Source organism: Sus scrofa, chromosome 5, assembly GCF_054392235.1.
Source record: "Sus scrofa isolate SSC_HxYL_T2T_F1_AM1 chromosome 5, Sscrofa_HxYL_maternal_Yorkshire_Landrace_v2.0, whole genome shotgun sequence".
Taxonomy (NCBI): domain Eukaryota; kingdom Metazoa; phylum Chordata; class Mammalia; order Artiodactyla; family Suidae; genus Sus; species Sus scrofa.
In genome coordinates this window covers 54,118,831-54,131,756 of record NC_139387.1, presented here as the reverse complement: position 1 = coordinate 54,131,756, position 12,926 = coordinate 54,118,831, and the positions used below count along the sequence as shown (strand labels likewise).

Sequence of the window (12,926 nt, the reverse complement as noted above, 5' to 3'; positions counted from 1 at the left end):
AAGACAATAAAAACTACCTGGGAGTATTTTTATAATATTCACTTAGATAAAAACTCAACCTCCACACTCAACTTTGATAGGAACACAAAAGAAGTAGAGTCATATGGCTTTAAGATGCTTCTTAGTGACTCAAAATTAACATCTTATAGAGTGAAAACTTAAATTGAACCAGTTGTTTAGTAATGGAGGTATTCACAATACAAATTTTGTTGAACTTGTACAAACAAATTTTACTGAATATTTAAAATACCAAATTCTATGCACCTGTTTTTTTCATTCAGAGGTATAGCCTCTTGACTCTCTTTAAATGACTAATATTAGAAACTATGACAATGGCGATGATGAAAAAGTGATGATGATACCAGTGCTACTGACCCACCCTGAATAAATTTTAGGATTTTGTGGGGAAGACTGCATTCTATTTTTTGTTCCATTTTCAATTTTTACAGATTTGTACTAAGCCTAGATTTTTTAAAAATCTAGCATCCTGTATAAACTATCTACTTAAAAATGTAAGGCTCCAGAATTCATAGAGAGCTTAAAAGCTCCTTAGAGCAATCTGAATTGACCCCATAGAATTGAGCGCTAAAACCCTGGCAACACTAACAGGACTCTCTAATGAACCTCACTCAGCAGGCTCAATACATAATAGCTTAAAAATACATCTAGTTTCAGAAGTTAGTGGCAATATGGTATTTTGTTCTAAGCATTCTTTTTTTTTTTTTTTTAAGGGCTGTACCTGAAACATATGGAAGATCCCAGGCCAAGGGTCAAATTGGAGCTGCAGCTTCTGGCCTATGCCACAGCCACAGCAACAAGGGATCTGAGCCACGTCTGCGACCTGCACCACAACTCATGGCAACACCAGATCCTTAACCCACTGAGCAAGGCCAGCGATTGAACCCATGTCCTCATGGATACTAGTCAGGTTCATAACCTGCTGAGCCACAGTGGGAACTCCCTGTTCTAACCAGTCTTTTTCATACTTTGTTGGAGGGCTAGAATTCTTGGACATGACCTACTGAAATCTGAATCATTTTGAAAGCACAAGAGCCTACATATACTAAGAATTCAAATGCATGCGTGTTAACAGAGCATTATCTTCCAAAACAAGCCAGAGTCCTTAGAAGAAAAGCAAAACAAAACAAACTCAACAACAATAACAAAAAATCTACCTCTTTACAAATGCAGTACTTTGAATCAGTTATGAAACACGAATTAAAGATCAGTTATGAAATAGGAATTAAAAGGGATAAGGCCTATATATGAAAAATTTCATAAAATTGTATAGTAAATAGGTAAAGTTAAATATACTTAAAATTATAACTGATTAAGTAAATACATTTAAGCATGAATGATATAAAACAAAACCTTAACATTTTTAATATGGTATTTTTATAATGTTCCAGAGAATTTATACATAAAGCATGCTACCCATGGCTTTTAAAATTTGCCAATATACTACATCATGCTCTCCTGCAAACAGTGTTCTCACATTGGCCATTATGTACAAAGCCTTGTTTAGAAAGGTACACTCATTTCTTTCTTTAAGTAGAAAGATACAAATATTTCAAGTCAAATCCATTCACTTTGTATTTTATACGTATTTTTATTTATACAACTGTCAAATTTTGAAAAGGTATATATAAGTTGTGCTTTGTAACATAAACTTATTTATTTATTTATTTATAAATTTATCTATTTATTTTTTGCTTTTTAGGGCCACACCCATGGCATATGGAAGTTCCCAGGCTAGGGGTTGAATAGGAGCTACAGCTGCCAGCCTACGCAGGGATGTGGGATCTGAGCTGCGTCTGTGACCTACATACACCACAGCTCACAGCAACAAAGGATCCTTACTCCGCTGAGCGAGGCCAGGGATCAAACTTGCATCCTCATGGATCCTAGTCGGGTTTGTTAACCACTGAGCCATGAAGGGAACTCCCATAAATGAAATTTTAAATGACACTGTTTCAAAAGATTTTCATTTGAATAGCCAAGAATATCTTTGTACTGTTAAGTCATATCCCATTGTTTAGGGGTTTTTTGGTTTTCACATGTGTCTGGATTTGTAAATAATCTGTATGTATATACTGTTGTGTTTTTTTTTAATTGATGAAACTTTCAGTATTTTCCTTCATTAAGTTATATCAATTTAAAATGAAGGAGTTCCCTGTGGCTCAGTGGTTAATGCACCCAGCTAGGAACCATGAGGTTGTGGGTTCGATCCCTGGCCTCACTCAGTGGGTTAAGGATCCAGCGTTGCCATGAACTGTGGTGTAGGTTGTAGATGCGGCTCAGATCCTGCGTTGCTGTGGCTGTGGTGTAGGCAGGCGGCTACAGCTCTGATTAGACCCCTAGCCTGGGAACCTCCATATGCCATGGGTGTGGCCTTAGAAAAGACAGAAAAAAAAATTTTTAATTAAAAAATAAAAAATAAAAAAAATGAGATTTAAAGGTATTGTCTTCAGACTAATAAAGAATTTAAAACACCAAAAGCCAAAACTTCTATATGCTGTTTCTTTATGAATTATGGTTAAAGATGAATTTAAGACAAAATACATTTTTTTTTCTGGTAACTCACATTAAGCTGTCTATCATATAGACCTAGGCTGACTTTTCTAACTGAAACACGAAACTAATGGGGAAAAGGATACAAGTTCAGTCTACATAAAGATCACCTTTCTAATCTATGAATAGGAGGACCCAAAGTTTATACACACTGCAAACGAACATAGTGAAAACATACAAACCTACCTCTTTTTTTTCTTATTAAGAGCTATTAGCACAATCTCCGCATGAGCAGAATATAGATTTAGAGGTACATATAAAATATATTTAGATATATATTCCATTATATAGCTAAATCTATATTCATAAACAGAATTCCAAAAATATCATTTCTATTCTTCTTGGCCATAAAGTTACTCACACAGTTAAACTTTATACTCTCTATGATATTGGATAGACCTGTCTTTATAGAAAAAAATTATTTAACCAATTGATTTAAAGCCTGTTTAACACTAAACATATGTGTTCTTTAACAATTCATCTCAATTGAGTATTATAGTTCTATATTTGGGATGTATACAGTTTCTCATGTATATTCAATTCTCTATTTCTATTTGGACAAAAAAAAAATTGAAGACGTTTCTTTTTTTTTTTTCCCAAATGCCATTGTGTTCCTGACCTCTGAGAAATGGAACCTCTGGGAAGAAGACACATGGTTTAAGTTAAAGCAACTTCTCCAAGGGGGTGTGAAAATGGCTCAGAGTATTTGGGGGGAAGATATAATTCTAATATAAAAGAAAACAACTTTGAGAAAGAAGAGAGACATAAAACTACAATTCAGCCCTCCTGTGACACGGTCTAACCAATTATGACCTGCTAGACAGAATTCTGTGGTCAAGATGAATTAAAAATATATGGTATAGTGAATGCTCAGCACCTTGTGCTCCTCTATATACTGAAAAATATATAATAAAAGCAGAAGAAAAGCAGTGAAACAAAGCAGCTGATTAAAAAAAAATTCCAAGAAAGTGCCCTCCAACTAACATGACCTCAGATCTTATTTGATATTTTATCAGGATTTCAGTGCTCACTTTGCTTTTACTATCCCTTTCTGTCAACTCATTAGTTGAAAATATAATAATACCTTGCTTTTTACAAGATCTACTTGAAGATTTAGAGTCAACTCTGAAAAGGAGTTTTGTATAGAGAATGTCAACCCCCAACTCCCCACGAACAGTGGGTTTACTCTACCTTTAGTTGGAGTACCAGGTCCATTCGATATTTACCAAGAGGATTTATGTCATTTAGAATCAAAGCGATGATGATATCAATCCCATTAGATTCATGAGTAGCAATACATGTCTAGAAAACAAAATGTTTATAAAATCATATTCTATTTACAACATACAAGCACTAGAAACCATGACATAAAAGAGGAGAATCACCTGAGCTTTTTGGCCTTTAAAATATCAATCAAAATTTAAGAGTTCCTGTTGTGACTCAATGGTCTAAGAACCTGACATAGTGTCCATGAGGATGTGGGTTCAATTCCTGGCCTCACTCAGTGAGTTAAGGATCCCGCATTGCCACAAGCTGCAGTGCAGGTTGCAGATGTGGCTTGGATCTGGTGTTGACTGTGGCTCTGGTGTAGGCAGGCAGCTGCAGCTCTCATTCCATCCCTGGCCTGGGAACTTCCATATGCCACAGGTGTAGCCTTAAAAAAAAAAAAAGAAAAAAAAAAAAGCGTACAAATAAAACTTAATTTTAGATGAAGTCAAAGATAAGTGAAAGGTTTAACTGCTTTTTTTTTGTCTTTTTGTCTTTTCTAGGGCCGCACCCACGACATATAGAGGTTCCCAGGCTAGGGGTCTAATTGGAGATGTCGCCGCCGGCCTATGCCACAGCCACAGCAATGCCAGACCCGAGCCTATACAACAGCCACAGCAACGCTGGATCCTTAACCCACTGAGCGAGGCCAGGGATCAAACCTGCAACCTCATGTTTCTTAGATTCGTTAAACAATGAGCCATGACAGGAACTCCAAATGTTTAACTTTTAACTTACTCTTCTGCATAGAGTCTCCTAGTTGATTAGTATTAATTAAATGGCTTTGCATGAAGAACACAGAGAGAGACGTTGTAGGAAACATGTATCTTTTAAAATGAACCATTTTCAGGAGTTCCTGTCATGGCTCAGCGGAAATGAATCTGACTAGCATTCATTTAGCAGAATGAATCTGACTAGTTCCATCCCTGGCCCCCCTCCCCCAGTGGGGTAACGATCTCGAGTTGCCGTGAGCATCTCGGATCTGGCGTTGCTGTGGCTGTGGCATAGGCCGATGGCTGTAGCTCCGATTTGACCTCTAGCCTGGAAACTTCCACATGCCGCAGGTGCACCGCTTAAAAAAAAAAAAAAAGAAAAAAAAGTGAATCATTTTCATAGATTTTTAAAACGCAATGGTTAAGTGAAATACTCTTTCAGCCAATACATTAAAAGATACCCTTCATTAGAGGACTTCCTTCAATTTAGAATTTTAAGATCTGTTCTATACTGGCTAAGAGCATATTCTTATTTATGAAAGAAATGTACACCTTATGCCCAAGGTTTGTAAGTAAACTTCATTGGTACTGATGCTGTACCTTCATTTATCCACTACTTAATGCTAAATGAGTAGGAAGTGATACTGTTGACAGTGCTGGGGGGCAGTAGACCGGGAATATAGGCATCTCCTGATGTTTTAGAGACATCCTGCCAATTATGGTGGCTGAGGGGAAAAGGTCAGCAGGTTCCTGAAACTTAAGTGAGGGATCTGACTTGAAAAAGTTTATAAAATATCCTGAGAGATAAACGTCAGTGTTTTGAAAATTAGGGTCTACAGTACTAGGACCCTGAACCTAATTCATTTTATAGACATTGAGGGTCAGGAACTTGAGGGTTGGAATTTGTGGAATTACATCTTACCATGGGACACCCAGTGTCAAGGGATGTGAAAAACTGAAACTGAGATACGATAAATGAGAAAGGGTAAAATCAAGGTAACTCTGAAGTGATGGTTATTTTTCAGAACGGGCTTCATTTTTCCCTTCATACAAGGAAATTTTTACTCCCCTGACACCAAGAAAGGTGTTTTCCATCCATCTTCTACATTTGCTAAGGTCCTTCTGATCATTAAAATGTTGGCAAAACATAGAGGGAATCAATTTGCAGATCATTCCTAGAACTGGCTAGCAGGCTTCTTGCCTTCCACACATTTCCAGAGCATGGCGTTCATAGAAGTATATTTTTAGAGTATGTAGGATTCATATTCTTTTATTATTAGTTTCTACTTGTAGAGCTTACCTGATTTAGTAAGTTATTTCCAAAACTTAGTTCCATTCTCTTAAAAGACCAAAAGTGGAGAATACATATTTTCTGTAATAGGTATACATTTCTAACCAAAACCAAAACCCAATCTTTGAACTTGCATACATTTCTTAACTTTAAATCAATAGTTTGGTTTTCCCGTATCATTGCCCTAGGAGAGTGAAATGTAATATAGGGGAAATTGCACAAACTCTTTTACTATATCACATGCATATTACAGAGGAGGAAAAAGTATCCCCCTAACAAATTATTTACGTCATTAATTGTTATGTTTTTGTTCTGCATACTTAGATATGCACATGTATGTGTGCATATATGTTTAGAAATATATGTCGTACAATTTGCAATAGAAAATTTATTTTTCACATTTATTTTCTTTATTAAGAACTGATATTTGTCTCAACGGCTTCTTTAAAATTCACATCCAGAAATGTTTGTAATTTGAAAACTCTTCCTTCCAGGGTGGATCCATGCTTATGATGGTGGCTCCATAATACCTGAGTAGATGCAAAGAATTAATATATTCCAGGGTGGCCCCCTTCCACTACTAGCCCAGGTGTCCTATCGTCTACTTCCTCTGTGTATCTGTGACAACCAAGGAAGTGGAATCAGAGATAATCACTCTGGAAGAGGGAGTCAAAACTTTGCCCTGGAAAATGTTATACATCAAAAGCACACCAGGAGTTCCCTGGTGGCTTAAGGATCCAGCATTGTCACTACCGTGGTCTGGGTTGGATCTCTAGCCTGAGAACTTCCACATGCCATATGTGTGGCCGAAAAAATACATACATACTCTATTTAGATGCAACCACAAGTCCTGAGTTTTAAAAATGGCTCTACAACTTATAGATTTGGTTACTCTGAGATGGTAGAATATCACTTAATTTCTGCATCTCAACCCTTTCATCAGAAAAATGGGAGCACTATTACCTGTTTCGTAAGCTTACAGTGAATATAAAAGAGAAAAATATATATATATATATATATATAACCTACTTCACTGGGGCCAAAAAAAGCCATAGGGAGTTGATTCCACAAATCCTGGAGTCACTAAAGATGAAAACTGATCAATGATAAAGAAACATATTTTACTCTTTTGGATAAGTCTGGTTTTTATCTGAAATGTTTTCATGGGAATTTCCTTTTACAGTGAAATTAAATTAAAATATGGCTAGTCTATAATTCAGCCTTTGTACGTTTTGTTAGGAAAGTAAAACTATCTGGCAAAGCAAGAAGAAAGATCTTTTAAATGCACACAAAGCATGGCTCCTTCACCAATTTGATCCTTTTGCTGACTGGTCAGAATATCTTTGCGTGAAGGACTGCTTTCACGCTTACCTGATTTTCATGGCACGGGCCCTGGCAATACTCAGTCAAGCTCTCCAGGGTCTGGTTGACCAGCACTACATTCTTCTCATTGATGTAGAGACCCAAGAGGCCCAGGCCACCCGTTGTACTTCCACAAATGCAGTCCAAAAACTGAAGGGTCTCACAGACAAGGTTGTAATTTGTTTTGTTGTTTTGATTCCTCAAGAAGTTCTAAAAATAAAAGAAAACATATCCGAGGGGTTAAAAAAATCACTAGGCTAATTGTTTTCAGTTCTCTCTCTAAAGGCGTTTTTCTAAATTGAAAGGATCCCCTTGGCAATGTGGAATGGAACTGCTCTTTACAAGGAAGCACTCGCATTTATTCCTTTCTCCTGGATTTAAGAAAAAAAGAATGCAATTTTTCAAGCATCTATACTTATCAGTATAGTTCATTAAAAGTACCTCTCAATGTCATTATCTGAAAACTATACACAAAGGGCAAAAACAATAAGTAGTAGGAAAAGGAGAAGGAAAAAGGAAACCAGAAAGAAGTTCATTAGGGAAAGAAGCATCTAAATTTTCAACTGAATGATCCCTTATAAACAGTGCAGCTTCAAAGAGTAAATGATACAGCTATTATGGAGGGAGGCTTGGAAGCACCTATTAGTATTTTCAGTTAACATATGACTACAGAGAAGGTCACTGCACATTTCTTATAATAGCCAAAACTAGAAACCATACTATATCCACAATGTGACTGATTTAATAAATAACTATGCATCCATCCAAAGACTGCAACATATCAAAGTTATGAAAATGAGGTACTTCAATACGTACTGATATAAATATAATCTAGTAATAAATAATTTAGTAAGAAGATATTTTACTAAATGAAAAATATAAGTGGAGGAGTATTACATTGTGTGTGTGTGTGTTTTAAAGGTTTACATGTACAGATCAATATACTTAAATGTATGTAAAAATTTCTGGAAGGAAACACAACCTGTTAAGAATAATTTCTTTCAAGGAGTAAACCTGATGAAAGGGTAAGTAAAGAGAGAAACTTATTTTTTATTTTAATTTATTACTTATTGTTATTTATTTAATTTACTTATTTGAATTCATTTTTTTCTGTCAGTTTGTGGTTTTTCCTAATTTTTTTTTTGAATTAAGGGTTGTCATTTATTTCCATTTTTAAGGTATAAAATCTGTGAAAAGGGATGCAAAATTAAGAGGTAAAAATACTAGAGAAGTATAATAGATATGAAGCTATAAATGATCAGTTTTGGATTTTTTTTCTTCCAGTGTTTACTAGGACTAAGTTCTTTATGTGAAATAGGTATAACACCTTATAAATTCTGGATATACACTATTTTTCAGATACTTGGAATCCTAAATAAATTCTTTTTTTTTTTTCCCACTGTACAGCAAGGGGGTCAGGTTATCCTTACATGTATACATTACAATTACATTTTTCCCCCACCCTTTCTTCTGTTGCAACATGAGTATCTAGACATAGTTCTCAATGCTATTCAGCAGGATCTCCTTGTAAATCTATTCTAGGTTGTGTCTGATAAGCCCAAGCTCCCGATCCCTCCCACTCCCTCCCCCTCCCATCAGGCAACCACAAGTCTCTTCTCCAAGTCCATGATATGGCAAGATGTACATAAAATGTACAACCTCTACCATTCTTAAGTGTACACAGTTCATAATGTTGGGCTACCATCTCTATCATCCATTTCTAGAGCTCTTTTCATCTTACAAAACTGAAACCCTACAGCTATTAACAGCTCACCAATCTCCCTTTCCCTAGCCCCTGACAACTACTTTCTGTCTCCATGACTTTGACTACTCTAAGTATCTCATACACATAGAATCACACAGTATTTGTCTTTTTGTGACTGACTTAATCCACTGAGCATAATGTCTCAAAGTTCATCCATGTTGTAGCACACGTTGGAATTTCCTTCCTTTTTAAGGCTTTATCATAGTATTCCATTTTACTTATATGCCCCTTTTTGTCTATCCATTCATCCATCAATCAAGGGACATGAGTTGCTTCTATACATTAGCTATTGCGAGTAATTCTATCACTTATTCTTATTAAAACACAACTCTTTTATAAGTAGCATTTTTCAAATTGTTTGATCCCACATTCCTGTCAGTAAAATATCTACTTCCCACACAGACAGACCCACATGGGTCAGAATAAGCACATGGGCACATATCCAGCATCTTCCTTCCAGAGGTAAAGCCCCTGACCGTTGCCTGATGGCAGCTTTGCAGCAGCCCTCTCCTAGATGAAGTGAGGTGGCCCACAAGACTCATGGCTTCTGCCATTCATTAATTCCTGAGGGTTTCATCTCCCTGGAGGATATTCAATCCAATCTAAAATGATCTACCATATCTCACCAATTCAGAATTCTTGCACTCTGGGTGCTTGCTAGAGAACACAACTTCAAATTCTGCTGTCTCTCTAAACTGGATATGTGCTCTTACAAATAATCTTACCTTACACGTGGTTTTGTCATGGTGACATAAGAAGTATGTAGGAATTATGCCCCAAACAGGGGGGCCAAAATTCCTGGACACCCCTAAGTTCATCTATTTGACAAAGGAAAATGTACCAAAAAAGATGGAAGACCAGGATTATAGTCATTTACAAAGATATCCAACCTTCATTGTTATAAAAAACCTCTTCTGCACAAAAATCAATGGAGTTAGGACATTCTCTCACACTACATACACACAAAAAAATTCAAAATGGCTTAAAAACTTAAATATAAGACATGATACCATAAAACTTCTAAATGAGAACATAGATAAAACCTTCTGACAAAAATCATAGCAATATTTTCTTAGGTCAGTCTCCCAAGGTAAAAGAAATAAAAGCAAAAATAAATGGGATCTAATCAATTTTTTAAGTTTTCTTTTGCACAGAGAAGGAAACCATCAAAAAAATGAAAAGACAACCTATGGAATGGGAGAAAATATTTGCAAATGATACAACTGGCAAGAGCTTAATTTCCAAAACATACAGACAACTCAATAAGAGAAAAACAAACAACCCAATCAAAAAATGGGCAGAAGACCTAAATAGACATTTCTCCAAAGACAACATCCAGATGACCAATAGGCACATGAAAAGATGTTCAACACTATTAATTATTAGAGAAATACAAATCAAAACTACAATGAAGTTATCACCTCACGCTGGTCAGAATGGCCATCATTAACATGTCTACAAATAAATTCTAGATAGGATGTAGAGAAAAGAAAACACTCTTATACTGTTGGTGGGAATGTAAATTAGTACAGCCACTATGGAAAAGAGTATGGAAGGCCCCCTGCAAAACTAAAAATAGAGTTACTATATGATTTAGCAATCCTCCTTCTGGGCACATACTCAGAAAAGACGAAAACTCTAATTTGAAAAGATAACATGCACCCCAATGTTCACAGCAGCACTATGGAAGCAAACTAAATGTCCATTCAATAAATAAATGCATAAAGAAGATGTGGTGTATACACTGGAATATTACTCAGTCATAAAAAATAATGAATTAGTCCAATAAGCAGCAACATAGATAGACCTAGAGATTATCATACTAAGTGAAGTAAGGCAGATTGAGAAAACAAATATCATATGATACCACTTATATGTGGAATCTAAAAAAATGATACAAATGAACTTATTTACAAAATCAGAAACAGACTTGAAGATTTCAAAAACAAATTTATGATTACCAAAGGGGAAGGGGGTAAGAGGATAGGGTAAATTGGGAGTATGGGATTAACAGATACATGCTACCATATAAAATGGATAAACAACAAGGATTTGATGCATAGTGCAGGGAAATAGGTTCATTACCTCTTAACAACCTTTAATGGAAAAGAACTTTTAAAAAGAATATATACACACATATATATATGAGTCGTTTTACTGTACTCCTGAAACTAACATATAATTCTGAATCAACTATATTTCAAAAGCAAAAACAAAAAACAAAAAAACAAAACAAAAAAAACCTCTTCTATATTAACTCTGTTTCTAATAAAGACCTAGAAACATACTCTGTATCCTCAGTCAAGAAATATGAACTGAGCTGGAAATGGTGAAAGCCCTCATAGTCCTATAAAACCATGAAAGGTACAGATGAAGCAAAGGTGACTTTACACAACAAATTCCAGAGTTCTAGGACTAGGTAACACCCTCTGAAGCTGAAAAGATGGGAGGTGAGGATGCCAAGGATGATACTGTGAGAGCCTGATTTTTTTTTCCTGCATAAAGGAGTTTCCCTCTCTTTTTCTTCATTTAGATATCAAAGTTTCTCCCTATTTCAGAAGAGAACTCTTGCTTTTATTGTCTCCCCAAGACTACTTCCTAGTTTTATTTGAATTTAATTACGTACCCTCATAGGCTGTATGCTCAGCTTTCACACAAAACAGAACCAATACCTGCAGTTCCCGGTTGTGATTCTCACAAAGTAACTGAAGGAATCTCAGAATCGGCTGCATGATGGTGATGGCAGGACTCATGGTTACTTCCTCTGCAGACTTTTCCTCTGTGTTTCCTGCTTCTGATCCCATGTACATGATGTCTATTTCTGGATCCATTTCTCTTCTGTACACATAGTATGCTTTGGATGTTGCCGAAGAAGCTTCTGTTAATTGCCCTTTCATTCCCTCTTTTAAATGTAATGATGAATCTCTTACTGAAAATAAAGCAGTATTCTTATATGTATGAACTAAAATAAGACAATCAGGAGTTTCCGTCACGGCTCAGTGGTTAACGAATCTGACTAGGGACCATGAGGTTTCGGGTTCGATCCCTGGCCTTGCTCAGTAGGTTAAGGATCTGGCATTGCTGTTACTGTGGCATAGGCTGGTGGCTACAACTCCAATTAGATCCCTTGCCTGAGAACCTCCATATGCCACGGGTGTGGCCCTATAAAGACAGAAGACAAAAAAAAAAAAAATTAAAAAATTAAATTTGCACTGGGATAGTAAAAAAAAAGATCTGAATGCTTAGGCAGTTTTAGAAAGGCTCAATCTTTCTGATAAATATAAAATTTCAGAGTCCTTGAATACAAGAAGGTGGGAAAAGAGGGTGAACTTTAAAATGTTAATACTTTTGTGATTTGTATTAACTACACCCATAACTTTGTTATTACACCAAGAATCTCATGTCAAATTTAGTGCTATAATTTCTATTCTTACAGTGTTAAGTTTTGTGAACATTCAGAAGGTTTGGACAGTTGCTTTTTTTTTCTTTAAATTTTTTTTTTTTAAGGGCTGCACCTGCAGCATATGGAGGTTCCCAAGCTAGGGGTCAAATTGGAGCTGTAGCAGCTGGCCTACACCACAGCCGAAGCAATGCCAGATCCAAGCCACATCTGAGACCTACACGACAGCTCATGGCAATGCCAGATCCTTAACCTACTGAGCAAGGCCAGGGATCAAGTCTGTGTCCTCATGGATACAAGTCAGATTCATTTCCACTGAGCCACAACAGGAATTCCTGGGCAGTTGTTCTTTACCATGAATTCCATCATGAAATCAAACTTTGTCATGTCACTAGTTGCTTTGTGCTTATAACCCTTGTTTGAAGTTGGTCCTACAGAGCTATTTCAAGGTCAGCCCATAACCACAATAACTCAAGGATGGAGTTCCATATTTAGAGGCATAGCTAGGATAATTAGACTAAAATAAGTGAGAAGACAATGTGAGGTCTAAAAATTGTG

The 12,926-nt window shown here is 36.2% G+C and overlaps 1 protein-coding gene across 2 annotated transcripts in view; it reads right to left on the bottom strand.

Moving 5' to 3' along the window:
• Nucleotides 1-12,926, bottom strand: part of ITPR2 (inositol 1,4,5-trisphosphate receptor type 2) — a 529,852-nt gene that overhangs the window by 149,804 nt on the left and 367,122 nt on the right. For both annotated transcript variants that reach the window (XM_021092919.2, XM_084956514.1), the window contains 3 exons: nucleotides 11,641-11,897; nucleotides 7,213-7,413; nucleotides 3,763-3,873 (listed from right to left, as the gene is read on the bottom strand). In XM_021092919.2, coding sequence (XP_020948578.2) covers nucleotides 3,763-3,873; nucleotides 7,213-7,413; nucleotides 11,641-11,897 — 569 coding nt within the window. The remainder of the gene's footprint in view (nucleotides 1-3,762; nucleotides 3,874-7,212; nucleotides 7,414-11,640; nucleotides 11,898-12,926) is intronic.